Source organism: Pinus tabuliformis, chromosome 4_2 (genome assembly GCF_031772625.1).
Source record: "Pinus tabuliformis cultivar Carrire ecotype Pingquan chromosome 4_2, CPIR1, whole genome shotgun sequence".
Lineage (NCBI taxonomy): Eukaryota > Viridiplantae > Streptophyta > Pinopsida > Pinales > Pinaceae > Pinus > Pinus tabuliformis.
The window spans coordinates 65,277,271-65,300,385 of NC_142304.1; the positions used below are offsets into that span (position 1 = coordinate 65,277,271).

At 39.3% G+C, this 23,115-nt stretch overlaps 1 protein-coding gene across 6 annotated transcripts in view; it reads right to left on the reverse strand.

Annotated features, from left to right (window-relative positions):
- Window positions 1-23,115, reverse strand: part of LOC149168262 (vacuolar cation/proton exchanger 3-like) — a 373,424-nt gene that overhangs the window by 251,520 nt on the left and 98,789 nt on the right. For all 6 annotated transcript variants that reach the window (XR_016259740.1, XM_089428183.1, XM_089428181.1 and 3 more), the window contains exons 6-7: window positions 21,018-21,214; window positions 20,687-20,899 (exon numbers count right to left, since the gene is read on the reverse strand). Coding sequence is in view for 5 of the 6 variants with exons in the window: in XM_089428183.1 (XP_089284309.1) it covers window positions 20,687-20,899; window positions 21,018-21,214 (410 nt within the window). In the remaining variant the exon portion in view is untranslated. The remainder of the gene's footprint in view (window positions 1-20,686; window positions 20,900-21,017; window positions 21,215-23,115) is intronic.

Genomic DNA, 23,115 nt, shown 5'->3' on the forward strand with positions numbered 1-23,115 from the left:
GAAAGGTATTGGATCAACCTCCATAAAGCTGGAAGGTAGAAGCAAAATTCACCTCAACAACATTCTATTTGCCCCAGGTTTGCACAAGAACTTACTTTCCATTCAAGTCTAGATGAAAAGGGTGATAGAATAGCTTTCATTGATGGTAAGATCATTGTATGGAGTAAAGACTCAAGTATAGATCAAGCTAAAGTCATTGGCATTCGAGAAGGAAGACTTTACAGACTAATGTCTCTTGTGGCCCAAGCCCTAGTTCACATTGAAATTAGCCCATGTGAACTTTGGCATAGAAGATTTGGTCATCTACATTTCAAAATCCTTCCAACTCTAAGTTCCATAGTAGATGGAATTTTGAATCTAAAGGAAGATCATGAAGGAGTTTGTAAGGGATGTGCATTGGGCAAGAATACCAAGAGACCATTTGGAAGCAGTGCTTCACAGTCAAAATAAATATTGGATCTCATCCACTCCGATGTATGTGGCCCTATGACTCCTAAATCACTTGGAGGTCATCTATATTATGTCACATTCATCAATGATCATTCAAGAAAAACCAACCTAGGTTTACTTTATGAAAACAAAGGACGAAGTAATTTCAAAATTTCAAGAATTCAAAGCTAAAGTGGAGAACCTTACAGAAAGAAGAATCAAGATATTAAAATATGATAATGGAGGAGAATATACATCCAAAGAGATTATAGCATTTTGTAAGGAGCTTGGGATTAAGAGGGAGTTGATAGTCCCATACAATCTCGAGCAAAATGGAGTTGCAGAACGGAAGAATAGATCCAATGAAGAAAGTGTAAAAGCAATGTTACACGATCAGGATCTACCTAAGTTTTGTTAGTTTTTTGTAGCATCGAGTGTGCTCTAGCCATGAAAATTGGTGGAGAGGCTAACATAAGAATAGATCCATTGAAGAAAGTGTAAAAGCAATGTTATACGATCAGGATCTACCTAAGTTTTGTTAGTTTTTGGTAGCATCAGATGTGCTCTAGCCATGAAAATTGGTGGAGAGGCTAAGGGACATGAGTTCTAAAGAAATCAGAAACCGTTTGGTGAAATTCCACCCGAATTGTATTTTATTAAAATAATTAATATTTTTAATGGGGTTCCTAAGTCTAAACTTAGGAAAATTAAAGTATTAATGGGTATTAATCAAAATATGGGTGAGAATGTTCTAGAAAGCGGATCAAGTCAAGTTTTAATCTTAGTTGTTGATTAGAGACTTAATCTCGGTCGTTGAAGTCTCAACAAGAAAAGTATAAGAAGGAGGCTTGGGGTTCATTCCAAAATACACAGAGAGTTGATCAGTCAGTTCGATATTCCTAGGGCGGGGTTGGCTAAGGAATTCGAACCTGTGATCAAGCAGTGAGGACCAGAGGCACTATTGGAAGGAATTGATTTCTTGTTCCAATGAATATACTTCAGAGAAGACAGTGAAGGATCAAAGAGGCAACAGAGTGCCAAGGAGGGGCAGTGTAGCAGCTGAAGGAGATTGATGCAGAACTACTAGGGGAATAGCAGAGATCAGTGTCAGGAATCACTGTGGGTGATTGACAGATGAAATCTCAATTTCTCAACAATAGATGCAGTAGCAGCAAGGGTGATGCAGTCAAAGGGACTCTCCACGCAAAAGCCATGGAATGACTGCGTAGGCTCATGCAGAGACTGCGCAGTGGGTCATCCAGAAGCTGGGGCCAATGCAAAATCTCCATATTCAGTGTGAGAAAATTATCACTATCTTTCTATCAGTTATCTTCTCTGAGTGGATTACCATTTCTCTGGAGCATCCAGTTTGTATTCAGAAATTCACTGCCAATAATAGAAACCCTCAGATCTGTTGCACCAATTTTCGTGAATTGGGTTTTTCCGGGGACTTCTGTCCAAAAACAAGTGTGTCAATGTGATTGTTCATGTGTTGGTATTTCTTTTTCTTTTCTCATAATTTGTGAAGTCGGCAACTGAATTTATTTTGATATTTACTAAAGCATTGGTAAATAACTTGTTGTACATAAGTAGAAGAGATAAATCAATCACTGCAGCATAATTTTTCACATGGTACCAAAGCAAGATCAGGCAAGATGGGAATAATTTCTGCAATATAGCGTGGTGGTGCCACATTGGCAGCGAATCGATCTCCAAATGATTCACGCGGTCCCTTGCAGAAATTACTAGCAGAGAGAAATAGCATGGAGAACAGTATGGATCATAATATTTCAGAATTAGCTTCTAGGTTGGACGAGGAATTTGCTTGTGTATCGAGTTTTGCATCAGTCAAGGATTCGTACATTGATAGCGGGGCTTCAACTCATATGACTGGAGAATGAAAATATTTTTCGAGTTATTGGGAAGAACAAATGAACTTCCAAATCACAATGGGTAACAGGATGAAATGCACCCTAGTAAGAAAGGGAACCATTACCTTCCATACAGTAGCAAGAGATAGTCTTCGGGCCACTAACGTACTGCATGTGCCAGGTATGGGAATGAATTTGATTTCAGTATCTCAATTACAAGATAAAGGATATGATGTATACTTCATTGGTAATAGAGTATATGTCAAGCATCCTAAGTGGAAAAAGAGGGCCCAGATTGGAACTCGAAGCAACAGGTTATATAAGTTGCAACTCGAGTCTCCTATGGCACTGATAAGCAATAATGTAAGTGGAGAGAAAGACTTGAATGAACTGTGGCATAGAAGGATGGGACACTTACATCATGGGGCATTAAGGATGCTCAAGGAAACTGTTACGGGGGTTCTGGTGCTTACTACCAAGCATGATGATACATGTAGAGGTTGCATACTAGGCAAGTATGCCAAAGTGGCTTATTCCATAAGCAACAGTAGAGCTCAGAGTGTATTGGGCTTAATACACTTAGATATCTGCGATCCAATGTCTACAAGCGCTATCAGTGGTGTTGAGTATTTTGTCACCTTCATAGATGACCATTCCAGGAAAACTTGGATTTACTTCTTAAAAACCAAGGATGAGGTCTTTGATAGGTTTAAGGAGTTAATGCTCTAGTGGAAAACCTGACAGGAAGGAAGATCAAAATATTACGCTCAGATAATGGTGGGGAGTACACAGATAAAAACTTCATAGATTTCTAAGCAAGAGAAGGGATCAAAAGAGAATGGACAGCACCTTATAATCCAGAGCAGAATGGAGTCGCAGAAAGGAAGTACAAAAACTATTGTTGGAGTGGCAAAGGCGATGTTATATGATCATAATCTACCCAAGTTTCTATGGGCAGAAGCATGCAACACGGTTGTATACAATTCAGACCAGGACCCCTCACAGCGCTTTAGGAAAGAAGACGTTGGAGGGTGTTTTCACGGAAAAGAAGTCAGAAGTGAGTCACCTCACAATATTTGGAAGTGTGGCTTATTGGCGTATTCTAGATGAGGAGCGAAGCAAGTTAGAGCAGACAACTGAAGTTGGAGATCTCGTGGGTTATAGCAAGACTTCAAAGGCATACCAAATCTACATTCCAAGCAGTAGGAAGATTGTAGTAAGGTGGGATGTAAAGTTCATGGAAGATAGAGCTTTCAAGAAATCTCGAGAGATGCCTTTTGAAGAACAGGGTGAGGATGTTCCTCCTGTCCAACAACAAGGAACAGATCTAGCAAGAAGACAGGTATCTAGTTCGAGCACTGTAACCAATACTAGCATCTCCTCAAGAGAAGAGGAGCCAGGAGTGTCACAAAAGGTACAACAACTTGAAGAAGAACAGATGGAACCTCCCAAGACTAGTGGAAGGACTAGCTGAGAAGTATGACAGACTCTGAGGGACGCAGAAGAATTTGTTGGGGCTCCTAGAGCCGAGAAAAGGCAGCGTAGAAACCTAACAAGTACCAAGCATTGGTAGCTCAGGTTAAAGAACCCTCTAGGTTTCATTAAGCCGTACAGCACCAGGTGTGGGTGGATGCCATGGTAGAAGAGTATAGTTCCATTATGACAAATGATGTCTAGGAAATTGTACCAAGACCAGAGAATAGATCAGTTGTGGGTTCAAAATGGATCTACAAGATCAAGTATGTTGCAGATGGCAGCGTAGACAAGTATAAGGCTAGGTTCGTCGCGAAAGGATATGCGCAAAAGGAAGGAATAGACTATGAAGATACCTTTGCCCCAGTAGCTCGGTATACCTCTATCAAATCCATTATATCCCTTGCAGCACAGATGGGATGGGAGATTCACCAAATGGATGTCAAGACAACGTTCTTGAATGGGGTGATAGAAGAAGAGGTATATATCGAACAACCAGAAGGTTTCGAAACACATGAAAAGAGAACTCATGTGTATAGATTGAATGGGCTGAAACAAGCACCCAGAGCTTGGTATGGTCAAATTGACAGCGACTTATAGCAGTTGGGATTCATCAAGAGCGATGTCGATCCCAATCTTTATTATCTGTTAGTAGAAGATGAGCCATTAATTTTGGTATTACATGTGGATGATCTATTTTTGACAAGATCATCCAGACTCATAGAGGATTGCAAGAAGAGCGATGTCGATCCCAATCTTTATTATCTGTTAGTAGAAGATGAGCCATTAATTTTGGTATTACATGTGGATGATCTATTTTTGACAAGATCATCCAGACTCATAGAGGATTGCAAGAAGAACCTGAAAACAGAATAAGACATGAAGGATTTGGGGCTAATGCACTATTTTCTGGGATTGGAAGTTTGACAGCAGGATGGTGAGATCTTCCTTGGCCAAGGTAGATATGCGACAGAAATTCTAAAAAGATTTAGAATGCAGGATTGTCGACCTATGGCTATGCCTATGATTACCAATTGGCAGAAAACAAATGCATCCGGAGACAAGGAAGTGAACCCCACATTATACATACAGCTCATTGGGTCCCTTATGTATCTAGTCAACACCAGGTCAGGCATATGTTATGCTATCAACACCCTTAGTCAGTTCATGGTGGAACCAAAAAGGGCACAATGGGAAGCAGCAAAGCACATTCTCATATATGTGCGGGGAACAGTCAATTTTGATTTAAGATACACCAAGGGCAATGATATCAAATTGAGTGGATTCACTGATGCAGATTCGACAGGAAGTTCAGTAGACAGGAAAAGTACCTCTGGGTATTGTTTCGATATTGGATCTGGGATGACCTCTTGGTGCAATAAGAAGCAAAAGTTTGTAGCACTGAGCTCGGCTGAACCTGAGTATATGGCAGCTAGCACAGCTACATGTGAAGCTATATGGCTCAGGAAACTGCTTGTAAATCTATTCAAGAAGAGGATGGAAGCGACAAAAATCTTCTATGATAATCAGAGTTGTATCAAGCTCTCTGAAAATCCAATGTTTCATGATCACTCCTAGCACATCAATATTCGATGTCACTTTATCAGGGACTGTGTTCAGCGTGGGGTCGTATGGTTGGAATATACTCCCACAGGAAATCATGTAGCAGATGTACTCACCAAGGCTCTAGAAAGAACAAAGTTTGTTAAATTCCAAGAACATATGGGTATGTTGGATAACCCCTTTCAATAGCATGATGCAGCATTTGAGAGTGAGTTGGAGTACAGATGTAGCAATGGCAGTGAGAGTGTCATGGGCAACAATATAGCAGTAGCAGCAACACAGTGTTGGTGGCAGCAACAGTGCGGAAAGGAGATGCATCAGAAGAAGAGCAGCATGCAGTTGGACATTATTGCTAGAGCACTTTCTTCGCTAAGAGGGAGTGTTAGTTTTTGGTAGCATCGGATGTGTTCTAGCCATGAAAATTGGTGGAGAGGCTAAGGCACATGAGTTCTAAAGAACCTAGAAACCGTTTGGTGAAATTCCACTCGAATTGTATTTTATTAAAATAATTAATATTTTTAATGGGGTTCCTAAGTCTAAACTTAGGAAAATTAAAGTATTAATGGGTATTAATCAAAATATGGGTGAGAATGTTCTAGAAAGCGGATAAAGTCAAGTTTTAATCTTAGTCGTTGATTAGAGATTTAATCTCAGTCGTTGAAGTCTCAACGAGAAAAGTATAAAAAGGAGGCTTGGGGTTCATTCCAAAATACACAGAGTTGATCAGTCAATTCGATATTCCTAGAGCAAGGTTGGCTATGGAATTCGAACCAGTGGTCAAGCAGTGAGGATCAGAGGCAGTATTGGAAGGAAGTGATTTCATGTTCCAGTGAATATACTTCAGAGAAGACAGTGAAGGATCAGAGAGGCAACACAGTGCCAAGGAGGGGCAATGCAGCAGCGGGAGGAGATTGACGCATAATTGTTGGGGGAATAGCAAAGATCAGTATCAAGAATCATTGTGGGTGATTGACAGATGAAATATCAATTTCTCAGCAACAGTCGCAACAACAACAAGGGTGACACAGTCACAGGGAGTCTCCACACAGTGACTGCGTAGGCTCACGCAGAGACTGCACAGTGGGTCATCTAGAAGCTAGAGCCAGTGCAAAATCTCCAGATTCAGTGTGAGAAAATTCTCACTATCTTTCTATCGGTTATCTTCTCTGAGTGGATTGCCATTTCTCTGGGGCATCCAATTTGTATTTAGAAATTCACTGCCAATAATAGAAACCTTTAGATCTGTTGCACCAGTTTTCCCGCATTGGGTTTTTCCGGGGACTTTTGTCCAAAAACAAGTGTGTCAATGTGATTGTTCATGTGCTGGTGTTTCTCTTGCTTTTCTCATAATTTGTGAAGTGTGCAGCTGAATTTATTTTGATATTTATTGAAGCATTGGTAGATAACTTATTGTTGTAACTAAGTAGGAGAGATAAATCAATCACTGCAGCATAATTTTTCACAAGTTTTTGTGGGGAGAAGCCACGAAGACAGTTGTCTACGTTCAGAATCGAAGTCCCCACAGATCTCTAGACAACAAAACTCTGGAAGAAGTGTTCACTGGAAAGAAGCCATCTATAGATCACCTTAGCATCTTTGGGTGTCCTATATATATCCACATAACAAAGGACAAGAGAAAGAAGCTGGATCCTTCAAGCATAAAGGGAACATTTGTTGGATACAACAACTCATCGAAAGCCTATAGGATCTACATGAAAGATGGACATCACATAGAAGTCAATCGTGATGTCATATTTGATGAAAGCATAGCTTTCAAGAAATCAAAGGAACTTTCCATAGACTCTGATGATGAAAAACTTTCAGTATTTGAGGAGGAAGTGGACAAGGGAGAAGAAGAATCACACCATGAAGAAGAAGGTCCTAGTGAGCCTGTTCAACCTGTGGTCATCCCTGAAACAAGCAAAAGACCTAATTGGTTAAAATCTACTCTACTTGATGCAGAAGGTCATGAAGGTCATGAGGCAGTTGTTGGCTTAGGGGGTCCTGACCCAGGTTCAGAGTTAGTTGCGCCAACCAACAAATCCCTACACTAATGGCCCTTTCGACAACAACCCGTGTAGTGCAAGCTGCAGTCTCACCCGAAGCAGTATGGGGGGATGCAAGAACCAAGTTTCTGCATCCAGAGACTAGTGTGATGTCTTCCAGCGCCTTGGATCTGCCTTCACGCAGATCGATAAACTCTTAGGGCACGTTACTGCAATTCTGTTAAAACAACCTTCAGACCTTCGCGAAGGTCTACGATCAGCGATCAGCCCCTGCGGACCTTTAACAGTCGATTTACCTACTTACGCGCATCAGAAAGCAATCCTAAATTGGTGTTCATGCAAATCTACTTAAGTCATTAATAAACATAAGAGGAATCACCAAAGTCTTCGCAAAAGTATTTAAACATGCATTGCGTACATTATTAAGACTTATTCAAGAGAATCGCGTAGAATTCAATCAATATTTCATAAAACAAGTCATTCATCAATAGCATATAACATAAATAGACATGAACAGAAATACTCAATAATTCTTCAAAAACTTGTCTTTATTAATCTCAATTCACAGATTACAGACTCAAAATTGCCCTGCGCACACAGCTGCAGGGGTCCGCGCACTCAGCTGTGAACTCTATCTATGCCTTCGCGCACTCAGCTGCGGAACCTTTATTTTCCTCTCTAAGCGCAGGAAGTAGAGCCTTCCTGGCCAGACTCTTCAATCTACCAATTCTCTATCTCCGTTCTATCTTAGTTTTTTCTTCCTTTCGCTAAGACTCACTATTTATAGACTTTTTTCATACAATGCCATGGTCTGCGGACCATGGGTGAATCTCAAAAATCGACTCAAAACTTATCCAAAACAAGAGGCTAAGCCCCTTTGACTCCTAATCATCTACGCGCTCTGCATCCACAAATCGCGGAGACTTTACATTATTTACAAAATTGTACCAAAATTTGGGTTATCTTAACCCCAAACTAACCCAGGGGACCCCATCCCAACAAGCCCCCAACACAAAGATCGTGACTTGCCCTCAAGTCACTCTATTGGCGTTACGATCTTACTGCGAAGATCCCCCAGCTCCACCTGGATCACTGCAACTTCAGCAGCACTCTGTGTTGTTGCTTGTCGAACCTCCTTGACCAATTTTCAGTGGCTTCTACTGCTAGCCTCATCGTCCACTGCGTCTGTTGTAGTCCCTTAAGCTTATCTTGAATGGAGATCGTGATCTAATAAGCCTCATCCAACCAAGGCTGCAACCTGGCCTTTAGCAAGGCCTCTTTCTTTTGCACTTCCTCTACCTATGCCAGTAGTTGCTTTCCTTCCTGTAACTTGGCAAGGCGCTGCGCTAGAGCTAAGGTGCGCGCAGTCACCCTGACCTCATCATATTGGCGTTGCATCTCCCTTACCTCTGTGTTCAATGTTTGCAGGTTCGGATCCTCCTGCAGATTGGTCAATAGCTCCATAGCCTGATCAAACAATGTCGCACAGTTAGTGACTGTGGTATCCAAGGTAGCCATGCCTTCCTTAATTGCGACTCTGCGCTGCTCCCAAACCTCAGGCAGAGTCGTGGGCTACAACTTTAACTGCAACTCTGCAATCTTCATGTTGAACTCGAAAGTGACTCGTCCAACTTCTGCTCTAGCCTCATGCACACCAGCGGCTAATTTTTTGACTTTGGCTTCAAGTTGTGCATCCTCCGAGATGTGAAGTTCAGGAATTGTCTTACATGCCTCCGCTACTGCTGACTCCAGACGTGAACTATGCGCCTGTAGTGCCTCCTTTTCCTTCAAAGCCTGCGTCTTCTCAACGAACAATTGTTGATTGTTGACTTTAAACTCACTGACGGCAGTGAGTGCTCGTTGTTCTCTGATCCTGAGCTCTTCCACGACCCCCTGATGTAATGCATGTAGGGACTCAAGTGACAGCGCGGCAAGGTTCAGTCCCATGTTTTTGACTGTGTGAAGCACTACGCGTTGTTCAGTCGTCTCTACGCGGATTGACCCCTCAGGCAAAAGGAAGACTCTGACGTCCTGCGGCCAGTCCATCTCCGTGACTGTACTCTTTCCTTGTGCCAGACTGGCTTGCGCACCGCTCGCCTTCCCGACATCTTCCTGAATTCTAGTTGCTTGGAGCTGCAACTCACGGAGATCCTTATGGACATCCTTTTGCTTCTTTTCTTGAACCACCATTGAGCTCACCCAATCAAATTCTTCAACAGGTTCTATGATGCCTACCTCCAGCATCTTATCCAGCTCCTGGCGAACCTTTTCCTTATACTTAGGATTAAGGCGGTAAGGCCTCTATTTAACAGGCTTCGCGTCCGACTTCAGTGTGATCTTCATAACACCCAAGTCATCGATTATGCCCTTTAGATCTGAAAACTTAGTTGGAAAGAGATCTTGGTATTCGCGGAGTAATTCAACAACTTTATCTATTGTAGCGTCATCCCAGTAATCTCCAATTTTCGCGAACTTCGGTTCTTCCTCAGTGCCAATGTTTACTTGCTTTGTTTTCAAAGGTGCAAAGATGTCTGGGTTTTCTATTTGTGGTCCCTCGACTTCGCGATGTCCTTCCGCCTCTGGAATATTGATGTTCCTGGGGTCTTCTTCTTCCTCTTCAGCGGTCACATTATAACATTCTAGTGCGTGGCGCAGTTGGGTGCTCCAGTCTGGTTGGGTCCATTCCATAGGTTTTGTCGATGTTCTGAAGATAACCGCTTTAATTTCCTGCAGTGCTTCATCGATGCTTGCAAACCCATCCTCAAAACTGAAAGTCAATAAGAACCCTTCCTTCAATACATCCCATTCCACGGTGCCATGGTGAGCTCCGTTTCAAGATACCAGTTCATGGGAATTGTATCCAAGGTATGACAAAACATGTGTACCCACTCTGGTTGCGGTTTTGTTCCCCATGCTTCAATCCATTTTGTTAGGTGATCGCGTGGATCGTCCCTTCCATTATACTTCTCAGTGATTCTGGTGTTAACATGCCCAAACCGTAGCTTCATCATTCTTTTGTAATCTCATCATCCAGCAAAACTATCCTTATGCGTACCCCACCATCGTGCAGGTGTAGCGAGCAATGCCAACTCTAATGCTTGGAAGTGGTGGTCCTCAGGGACTTCGCGCTCAAATTCATCCAAAAACAGATCTACATCAGTTAAACCATCATAATAAGGTAATTTTCTTACCTCCAACAAAACACAGCGTAGCGACTTCGTCATCATATTGCATCGTAATGTAGAAACTTCATGTAAGTGATTATGCCAATGCTCTAACTCCTCATCTGAATCAGAGGTGCAGGAACTCTCCCGGTCCCATGCAATCCGTCCATTTGTCGTTGGATTGATCCAGTCCTGATCTCGCGCTGTTATCTTGTAAATCTAATCCAATTCATCATCACTTTCTTCATAATCACGGACTGGTTCAGTATAGTGCACCCCTTCTGCAGGGTCTAGAGGCACTATAACCCTAAGCGACTTTCTTTCAAATGACATCGTCCTTTTCTTCAAATTGATGACCCCATTCATATCAATAGCCCAGTCAATTCCCAAGAGCGCGGGGTAGGGATTACTGTCGTCAACAATTTTTATAACTTCAAAGTCTGCCACTGCACTCACACCTTCAATATCAACTGTTACGCCATATAATCGTCCCATGGGGATGATTTTCTGCTGGTTCACCATCCTGAGCTGAATCGGAGACCACTGCAGCGCAGGTCTCCCCATCCTTTCCCATGTCTGTTTCGATAAAACATTCGCATCAGACCCCAGATCCAAGATGACCTGATCCATTTCATAATCACCTATCTGCACGGTTAGCCTCATCTCTCGCCCTATTCGTGCCTTATGCTTGCTAATCTTTCTAACCGTGCGGTAAACCAGGGGCCTTTTCCTTTGCATCACCCCTTCTCTGCTGCTTTTTGCTTAGGAACAGCTTCTGTCACTCGGGACAGCTGTTTCTGATGCAAATTCTCACCTTCAACTCTCCTGTGATCTGCAACGCTCTGATACCATGTTGAAATTTCTAAGTATTACCCGTTAGAAATTTTTCTGTATTCTCTGGTTTATTTCGCCTACTTGTTTAATTATAGTGTTCCACGGGGACGCATCCCCCCAGGTCGAGTGCGCGCACCCCACGCACCCGGGACAGAGGGACGTTTGGGGAAACGTTTCCCCACGTCCCCCTTTTGGGGAGACGTGGGGAGACGCAAGGGGGGACGTTTCCCCAGTGTGGGGGACGCAACTCCCCAAAAGGGGGACGCCCCTCAAAATGGGCTATGCGTCCCCCCTTAAATTTGCTTGTAAACAATGATTTATGACAGGGGAAACCTAGTATTTGATCATATTGCCCTACTAATGCTATGCAATTCATGGTAATGTTAAATTCTTAAAGTAAAAGTGACATTCTCCTTTATCTTTCATTTTCATCATTTTACTTAAATTTTTAACATTACCATGAAATGACTCAGGATGTTTGAGAGTGGTTCCGACCTCATTGGATTTCATATGCAGAAAGTAGAATTTTAGATCTCACTCAAAATCCAGCAGACTTAACAGTTTTTCAGGAATTCATGATTCGATGGATTGCAATGTTTCCATTGCATTTTGTCATGTACAAGGGTATGGAATTAGTATTTAATCAAGAGCACCAAGCCCTCTGTGTACTTTAGAGTGACTTTTAGACTCATCACTCCACTATTTTTGAGTTTAGTTATATCAATTTACTATTCCAGTCTTTAGATTTTAGTATCTATTATAGTCTATTTTGCTTAGTACTAATTAGATTCTAGAACGATGAATGATGAATTTTAATTTTAAATCAATTTAGAATTTAGAATGATGAATGATGAATTTAATTTTTAAATCAATGTAGATTCTAGAATGGTGAATAATGAATGATGAATATGTATCAAAGTATTTCATTATTGAATCTCGTGGTCTACGGATGAATCATGTATGTATTAGTAAGGATGATGAGTATGGATCAATGTATTTCATTACTTAATTCAATTATGTATGTATCATTGTATTTATGCTTTCATTATTGAATATGAATTTGAAATATATATATATATATATATATTAAAAAAAACTATATACCTCGACGTCCCCCCTAAATTTCCCCAAAAATTTGAGGGTACTCTCACGCGTCCCCCTTGTGTCTCCCCGCACCCACATCTCCCCATCCCATAGTCTTGGTGGAACATTGTTTGATTACTAACAAGTTATTTAACCATATAAATATTGAAACAAACACAATACAATGTCAACCATCTAAAGAGCAACAGCTAAAAGAAATAGACAAACACACAAGGGACACCGTTATTTTTTGGCAATCGTCCCCGGAAAAACCCAACTTGGGAAAACCAATGCAACAGTTATAAGGGTTTTAGTATTAAGCATCTTTCATTGAGTACACTAGGTGCCAAACTGGCTCACCCGACAGAGATAAAAAATCTGGCAGTAATAACTCTCTTTGGAAGCAGATATTCTGAAAGTCTACCCCACGAAACCCTCTTCAACACAATCTGAAGCATTGTGTCAGCCCTCCTGGCCTCTGCGTCTGCCAGAAACCCTTTGCGTCAACCCTCTGAGGCTCTGTGCAGCCTCTCTGGCCCTCTGCGTCACTTTTGCAGCCTCTACATGGATTATGCAGACCCTTCTGGCCTCTGCACAATCACTGTTGGCCTCTGCGTGGCTCCATCTGCCTCTGCATCTGCCTCTGCGTATACACTGGTCTCTCAGCACTATCTCTACATCTCTGCCTCGTACTTACTGCCCCTCGCTGCAATTCTGATCACTGGTTCGATTTCTTTTAGCAAAACCCCGCTCTAGAAAATCAAATGACTGATCACTCTAATGTATCTCCAACTGACCCTCAAGCCTCCTCTTATACTTTTTCTGTCGAGTCTTCAACGGCCGAAATTACATCTCTAATTAACAGCTAAGATTAGATTTGGCTTGATCCATGTCATTTAGAACCTTCTAACCTAGTTTTATATTAATATCCATTAATATTTTTATTTTCCTAAGTTTAGACTTAGTAACCCATTAAAAATATTAATTATTTTAATATCTCCTTCAACAGGTAGAATTTCCCCAAATCATTTCTGGGTCTTGGAGATTTCATGTGCTTTAGCCTCTCCACCAATTTTCATGGCTAGAGCACATTGATGCTACCCCAAATCAACATTTCAATATTCCTTGGAACATATGTTTGTTGTTTATGCTCTAAGTGATACATATTCATAGATAGATTGAGATGTTTGTTCTTGTGATTTGAATGTAGATAAGGAGTTCTTTTGATTTGTCTTTCCTTTATCATGAGTGTGGCAATATTCTAATTTACTCCAGATTTTGATGTTGTTGAATTTGTTACAAAATCTTCACTTGGAGTTTTCATCGTTTGAACTACAACATCTAAATATGTTTTCCCTTCAACTAGGTTGTCATCTTCTTGAGTTCTGATATTGACTGGCTCAGTATTCATTCTTTTTTGTTCAACTTGGATGGTTACATCTAAAGACTTCGATACATCTTTCATTTTGAGTTATTCTAGTTTGTTTTTCAAGGATTTCTTGACATTTTTAAGTTTTTTAATTTGCATCAATAATTTTTTGTTGTGATCCTTGAGGAGAGTAACTTCTTTATTTTTGTCAGCCGCGATTTTGTCAACTTCTCTTTGCATATTTTGTATCACATTTTTACTTTCTTGAGAAATTACTTTTGAGATATCTTGTATGTCTTCTGGTGTTACTGAGTTCGGCTTCAATGTAACATCCTGTAGTGTTTTTTTTTTTGGTATGAAAATGTCAAAAGCTTCTTTTTTGTATTTAGGATGAAGGACCCTAGAGTTTCCATCCAGGGTGAACCCAGAATTATATCACTATTGTCACAAAATAAGGTTTTAACAGAGAATTGTGAGACAAAAATATAGTCTTCAATGTTTAGTTGTAAATTGTTTATGTTATATTGTTTATTATTCATCGAATCCATCATTTCAATTATGTTAGATTCAGGGTTACTAATTGGTTAGCACACTCAATACTAACTTAATTATTATCTTGAATAAAATCAATAGAGATTATAACATCCCTTCCTACAAGTGATCCTTCGATTTTAAATAGTGCATTAACACATATCATAACAGTTTTAGGAAATCTTCCATCATTGGTCTCCATTTTTTCTTCCTTCACCATTTTCGAACTAGACTTTATTTTGTTCGTCAAAAATAACGTCAACGATACTTTGACCAAGGAATTTATGTTCTTCATATGGGAGAACCACTTCTCCACATTATAATAAAGTCTCGTATCTTAAATACCATTTAAAATATTCCCTTCATATATATATATATATATATATTATAATTTAATAAAAGTACGCCTAACCCTTCTTCTCTTTTAAATCTTAATGGTACCTTTGTAGTTTGTTTAACACGAATTCTTTATTAATGCCCTTGTTGTAAAAGGCTTTATGATTTTTCAAAACCTTAAAATAAACCTTCTTTATTTTCGAACTAGACTTTATTTTGTTTGTCGAAAATAACGTCAACGATACTTTGACCAAGGAATTTATGTTCTTCATATGGGAGAATCACTTCTCCACAGTATAATAAAGTTATGTATCTTAAATACCATTTAAAATATTCCCTTCATATATGTATATATATATATATATATATATATAAGTACGCTTAACCCTTCTTTTTTAAATCTTAATGGTACCTTTGTAGTTTGTTTAACACGAATTCTTTATTAATGCCCTTGCTGTTAAAAGGCTTTATGATTTTTCAAAACCTTTAAAATAACCCTTCTTTAACAAACCTGTCTTTAAGACTTAATATTATGACATTAGACCTCAGATTTGTATGGACACATTGAAACGGTTTATAAGAAAGTGGTTGTGTTTGTATGGAATGCATTTAATCATTGAAATCAAATGATTATGCCTTTGAATTTGTTGGGCAGATGATGGGGGTGCGACTGCAGATAGTGTGGTGTCGGCAAATTTTCACAACGGTGGCAACTGTGGTGGTGCTCAATGGTTGTACGTCTGTGGCACTTTGGAAAGCGGTGTGGTGGTGGCTGGAACAAGTGGGTGCAGCCTGCAACTAACCCTCGCCTGTGATCTGTCATGATTGCGGGGCAACGTGCAATAGCTAGGTGGCCATGACTCGTTCGATGATCATGTGCAATGCTCTGATAGCGAGGCTTCCAGCGGCTATCGTGGAAAACATTCCGCCATCGAGGCTTTTTGGCAGAATGTCATGGACAGGGCGGTGGTGCAGCTTTGGTTTTATTTATTTGTTTTATTTTTATTTATTTTTATTTATCTATTTAAATTTATTTTTAACTATGTTCTTTTTTCTTTTTTCTATATATATATATATATACTCTTTTTTTTTTCTTCTTCTTTTTTCTTTTTCTTTTTTTTTATAGTGTCTTTTCCTCCTCTTTTTTTTTAAATAATATATGACTTTTTTTTCTTTTAAAATGGCCAAGGGCCTCTAGCTAAATCAACAAACGGAGAAACTCCAAAAATTGTGTAGCGAAATGCTTCAATCACATGACAACAAAGTTGACGGAAAGTTAATGGCCAAAGGCCCGATCACACTCGCTCTGTGCAGCGGCTGAGCGGCCAGAGGATCGAACAGCTCTAATACCAATGTTATGAACAAATTTCGTATACTCAAAGGAATGCTTTGATATCAATGTAACAAACAAAGTTTGTATACTCAAAGGAATTCTCTAATACCAATGTAACGAACAAGGTTTGTATACGCAGCAATAATCTTCAAAATACTGCGAAGACAAAGACATCCATTGTAAGACAAGTAATTGTATATTGAATTTATATAAAAGAATTGATGAGATAATGTGAATGTTACAAATGAGGTATGCTTATATACCTAGGCAAGTGCTTCTTCATGAATGGTCATGTCTTTAAGAAGTGTCTTTTCATTACTAATGTCTATTCAATTAACCTTATTATGATTATTATTGGTTACATTAATTTTATTATTTTTATATAAATTATATTCGTAACAGATTGTTATCCTCAAATGTGTTGATCCACCTAAGTCCAAAGAGCTTTTGCAGGAATTGCATACAGGTTCATGTGGTGGGCATTTTTCAGTGAGAACCACCGCACACAAAATCATGCTAGCAGGTTACTATTGGCCCAACTTGTTTGCCAACACACATGCTTATGTGCATGCATGTGATACTTGTCCGCGCTTTGAAGGCAAACCCAAATTTCCAGCATTGCCTCTTGATCTTGTTATAGTTCAAGGCTCAAGCCCCATTCCAACAATGGGGGCTCGACTTTATTGGTCAGTTTCAGCAAGAATTCTAGCAATGGATTCGGTCGGATACACATGACCATAGATTATTTCACCAGATGGGTAGAAACAGTGCCTTTGAAATTTATTCCAGTGCACCTATTCTCAAATTCCTTGAGGAAAACATTATCACACAGTTTGGGGTACCTAACAAGATCACCACTGACAATGCTAGTGTCTTCCCCTCAGCAGAGTTGATGACATTTTGTTCCTAGTACAACATTACATTAGCTCATTCAGCCAATTATTATCCTCAGGGGAACAGTTTGGCAGAGTCCAATAACGAGAACTTTATCCGTATCATCAAAAGGATAGTTGGAGATAATAAAAGATCTTGGGACAGCTGTCTCAATTTGCTTTGTGGGCTGACCATATTACCAAGAAACATGTGAGCTTCCTTTACATAGAAAAGTGATGAGTTCAGTACCATCTTTGTCACTGGCTTCTGTCTTAAGCCGACACTTGCCGTGCATCTAAATCAAATCTCTAGGTAAATTTTCAAAGATTATGACTTCAAAGTCATAAATTGTGAAATGATTAAATTATTGATTTTCAATTAGTTATTTAATCACATGGAAAGGGTCAAATTGTTTTAATGAGAAAATGGGAGCATTGACTAAATATCTTCATGAGCAAAGCTAGAGGAAAAGCGAGATTTTTCCATTTCATGAAGGATATGGGAAAAGCGGATTTTGTTGACATTATCATTCAGTAAGTGAAGCAAAGAAAGCGGATTTTGTGTTTTGGCCAAAAGGATTTAGCTAAGGCCCATTTGACCTCATTCGTTGAGATTTCGTTATTCTTTTTCCAAAAATAATTCATGTCAGTAAGTGGAGGAAAGGAGCAGGGCACAGTAAAGGAGAACACACAGGCCATTTGAGCCACGTAACATCAATAGAAACCAGGACGCAGGTGCAGGGAAGCATCATACACATTATCCACCCAGAGAGCAACACCTTAAGGCTTAGGTACAGGAGAAGTGGTAGCATACTAATCAAGTGATGGAAGATTTTGAATGTGGGAGGTCCAACAGTATTTTGAAAAACAACAACTGTCAAGATAAAAGAAGGTTTAGCACTTCATATATTTTGCATAACTCTGGAAATTGAAACCAATGTCATTTCCTCAAGTCCTGGACATAAGAGCTACCTAAAAATGAAGAAAAGATGAAAGGAAGTAACACAAATAAGCATAAATAAGTATTCCTTGTATTAGCATCTCTAGTAAGAGCAGGGCTAAATGGAAGCTTTGGGAATCTCCTTGGAAAGAAATTTAACCACCAACAGATCCGTTAACTGGTATTGAAGCACAAGAATTCAGTAGATATATTTCAGCAAGTCATGGGGTTTTGATCTATGAAAGGCCTCAAGGCACCAACACCGAATTTTACCATTTGACAGGATAAATGAATGATTTTTAAAAACTCACTCAGAATCTATTTTAAATGTCAAATCATTGGCATCCATAAGCACTGAACTTTATCTATTTATCACATGTTTTGTAAAGGGAAAATGATTGTACAGGAGGTAATCATGCCCAAAATTCATAGTGGCCTGTTAGAATTAGACATATTGCAGCAGTAGGAAACTTTGGCAAACACAATCAATTTCAGTTTGGTTTCAACATCTTGATACTTGTGCTGTTAAAGCTGTGTTGCAAAAGGAAAGGTCTATGCTGAATCCTTTACCTTGAATGAATGTGCATAAGGTTAAGCCTCAATAGTGTATCTAACAGATAACAGTATATCACTTGAAGCCATATTTCCTGTGGATCTGATGTAACAGTACTAGTTATGTGGTTATGCATGAGATAAGAGTAGAATGATGACTTACCCAGCAATTTGCCTTCAAACAAACATTGTTTGTAGTCTGCTCAAGGAAGAAAATAAAAGAGTAAGGAAAAGAGGATTCCGTCAAGAGAAGGGGCTTGCTGATTTTGAGAAATTGAAAGGCCAATTGAACGTTTTGTAAAGATAGAAACGAAAACTATTTACTTGGGTGGAAAGGGATATAAAGTAGCAAGTGCATTAGCACTAGTTCGACCTCTTCCTCATGTTCTATATTAAATAAATCAAGCTGATAAGGTAGACAGCAATGTTTGAAGACTTTTTATTTGGAAAAATAAGTGAAGAAGAGAAAGGCTGGTTGAAGAATGAGATTGTAAAAGGTTGATTTTATGAATTATAGAAACGGTAGTAAAAGAAAGTTTTAATGAAAAATGAGTATAAACTTACAAAGCAGCTAGTACATCAGCATTAGTTCAACTCCTTCCTCAAGTTCCAAATTCAACGAATCAAGTTCATAAAGTAAACAATGCTACTTGCAGATTCTGTTGCAAAAAGTCAGTGAAGAATGGTAAACAGCAAAAAATCAAACCAAAGAAAGGCAAAGCATTTTAAAGCAAAAAAGCTAACTGTGCACACAGATTTTTGGCCTTTCCTGGCTTTCTTTCCCTCTTGAACAACCAGGTTGACTAGGTCTTTAAGGAGGAAATAATTTGCTATATAGGCATTTCAGAGAAGCAGTACAAGGGTTGGACATTTTTTCTTAGATGCTTTGGTAGCAGCGGAGATCTCACTTTTCCATGCTCTAGCCTCTCAGACCACTACCTCCACCACAAGTGAACGAATTCATGGCAGCCTGTCATCTACTACTCATTATGATGCAACCAACTTCTTGGGTAATCTCAATCTGTGATTTTATTCAATTATGTTTGATTCTAACTCTTTGAAAGTACTGGAGGCCCATTCAATAATTTTTTATGCATTGTGATGGTTTATTGAAGTGCACTTGTTTTGAATTATTTCACTTGAGGTGCACATTCGTTTCTTGCATCACATTCAATTTCATTGCCACTGTTATGTTTAGAAATTTGATTTCAAGCATTACAAATTTTATTTCAAGAATTACTTCACTTTTGATTGATCATCAGCAAGTCAAAAGTGGAACTTTGTTGTATGCTAATCAAATTGAAGTTTAGCACAAGAATATTAAGTGGATGACAGCATACATCATCTAGGGATACCCCCCTGAGACTGAAAAACACCAATCCGAACGAAGACACTTTCAATTCTGACAGGATTGACTGTCTAAAAGTGTCATGCAGGTTTGCAGACACAGAGTTGTGTGATAACAATTCCCAAGCCACTTCGGGTTTGATTTAAAATTCGCAAAATTGGGGCCAAATTTATTTGAAATGCCTTCAGATTCGAATTTTGAATTTCAAGCGAAAATTTGCTGAATGCAGTGACTCAGTTCTTAACCATTAGGTCCACTCAAGCAACTTTAGAACAAACCGCATCAATGGTTTTCATCATGCTCTAGATGTTGAATTATTATTTTTTTGGAGAATTGGTGCCACATGGACATCAATTTGGACAGAGGTCGAATGCCCTCAAAAATAAATGAAAACTATTGAGGGATGTCTTGCACATGTCCCTGTTTTCAAGGGGAAACGTCTACAAGATATAGGGATGTTCACCACATCTTTGGAAACATCCCCTTGCAGCCCCCAAGTCCACAAGGGAAGGAAAACACAATAGAGCCATCCCCAAAGGGTGGGAATAGTATTTTACATCAATAAAAATGTCTCTCAATAATATTATGGAATCTTCCTCCACACCATTACACAAGAAGCCACGTGGGTTTTTACATCAACAAAGACAGTCCAACTAAAAAAGAAAACATGACATAAAAGTGCTGTTCAAGTCTGGAGGGTCTTGCATCATTGGATTTATAAAAGATGACATTCAACTAATCCTCTATTTACACAAATAAAAAGTTGAAGGAAGACACACAAGCACCAAATCATAGAAGTAGATGTAAAATAAAACAATTTTAACTCGCCTTGTGCACAGAACCAAATACTGAAGCTCTCAGTGCATGGGAATAGAAAAAATAAAGCATGAGATCACTTAAAAGATATTCATGGAGATAAAGATCCGAATACAGAGACAGAAGGGCCAGACGACAGAATGCCAAATAGATCAATCCAACCAACCTGATCTACCGGGTCATAAAGATTTCTGTGACTCTTCAGCTGGAAGACAAGGTAGAATACATAGGCTACAAGCATGACACAGCTGCTAAACCTTGAAAGGGATAATTCTGATTTTCCAACATGCAATTCTGTGTGTGTATAGTGCAGTACAGCTGGGAAAAGTAGGCCCATAACAGCCATCAATAATAATCCTGAGTTGACAACAGCAGCAGCCTGTAGAAGAAATACATAACCATTACATGCTTATTTAATTCATAAAGGAAAATAACTAGAAATATTCCAAAGATATGGATAACTGAAATCATTATCATGCAAAAGCCTCTGGATATACCTTATTAAAGACCTGTTCTTTCTGATGATGAATAACACCACCCATGAAAAAGGCACATCCAAGCACAAGCAACATGTTTGACAAGATAGAACCAAGTAAAGATTGTTGCACAATGCGAATCATTCCATTATCAAGAGCATATAATGAGATGATCATCTCAGTCGCGTTTCCAAATGTAGCATTCAGAAGGCCTCCAACTGCAAAAGTATAGAACTCTATCATGTATATCCATGGAACCAGTAGCTATATTCCAGATATGGACAAGCTCAAAATAAATTACAAAAGAGCAAACTTGTGGTGCTATATAGAAAACAGATGAACAGAATAAATTGCAAAAAAGATAGAAAATTTACAGGCTTAAAATAATTTGCAAAAGGCAATCAAGTTGGTGGAGGCTCTGACTTTAGCAGAGCATGGAAAAGTGGAGCAAAATCAAATATTTAAAACATCATATCCATTCACATTTCTTTAAACATCCATTCCATGAAAATAGGTTATAAGAAGATTGATTGGTATTAGTTTTATTAGAGCTGGCTGATTTCATTCACACTAACCGGTTCGGAGTCCGGACCATTTTGGGCCAAAAGAGGGTTCACTTCAGCAAACAAACTGAGTGCAAACTGGTTCTTGTCCAAACCAGCCAGCTCCCAGAACCAGTTCGAAAAAGTCACCTAAAACGATGATACGGCACACACACAGAGGACACAGAAATATGAATGTCCGACACGAGACATGGCGACCCTGGAAACAGGACATGGTGGACACGTTATATATATATATATATATAGACAGAGGACACAGAAATATGAATGTCCGACACGAGACATGCCGACCCTGCAAACAGGACATGGTGGACACGTTTTATATATATATATATAGATAGATAGATATGTTAAAAAAATAGTGAATTACACATACAAAATTGGGATATAGATAGATGCCCTCATGTCCTTCCTAGTCAAATTATCCCAAGTTAGAATTTACCATGATTAATTAGCCAATAGAAAGTTCAGACTCAAGTCCCTTGGTACCATAACTCATTCTGATATGTATCTTTCAAAGACAGATTACCATAGTAAAGAGTTGTAGCCAAGCTTAACCAGAAGAATGAACAAGCAACTTTGTCTTGCCTCTGCTCTTGAAGGGTCATTAAATAGTTCTAGAAATCACTGGATTTTGACCAACACCAAAGGTTTTTGTTTTCATTTCCAACCTAGATATGAAGTGAGCAAACAACTTTCTAGCTAGGAGTAGAACTCCTTTCTCCTCCTCGCTCAAAGCAGGTCTTTATCTCGTTTAGCATCAAAAATTTCAACAAAAACAACACATGAGCCTCATTAGTGAGCTTGTTTAAAAAACTATCAGTTATCAATTCTGATTGGAGAGGCTTAATGGCTATTGTTAATTTTAGTTATGTTCTATGCTTAGAGCAATTTATTTAAATTTTCACAGTTAGCTCCATACCTTTTCCAGATTAGCAATCACATCAGCATTAAAGTAAACTGCAGATAGAACATAAACATAAATCGCAGAAGACAAGCCAAGACAAGAGGACACAAGATGTGGAGCTAGCCAGGGACAAACCCCAATGTGGAGAAACCTTTGATCAATTCTTCTTATATGTTCTTCAATAGTTCAACAAAGAGAGAGAGAGAGATAGTACGTTTACAACAGAAGTCAACACTTTGACTTATCTAGATAAGAGCATAGATCATCTCTAAGAAGATGATACATGAGATCAATTGAAGACATGTTGCTTCAACTAATTCTCCAAGGTGACTCCTTCACCTATCGTTGTGCTGCATTTGGTTATCATGTTGCACCTCACCGCACTGCACCATGCTGCACCCATCATCACTATGTTGCATCTCATCGCGCTTCATTAATCATGACTGTACCCATCACTGTACTGCATTATGTGCCATTGCTACACCATGTTGCCATCCTGACCTATGTGTTGGTTGCACCTTGCTTCTTTGTTGTCCCTTGCTTGCTTGTTGTCCCTAGCATGCTTGTTGTTGCATGCTAGTTGTCCCTTGCATGCTAGCTGTAACATTGCATGCTTGGTGTATTTGCTGCTAAGTACCATACAATTGTC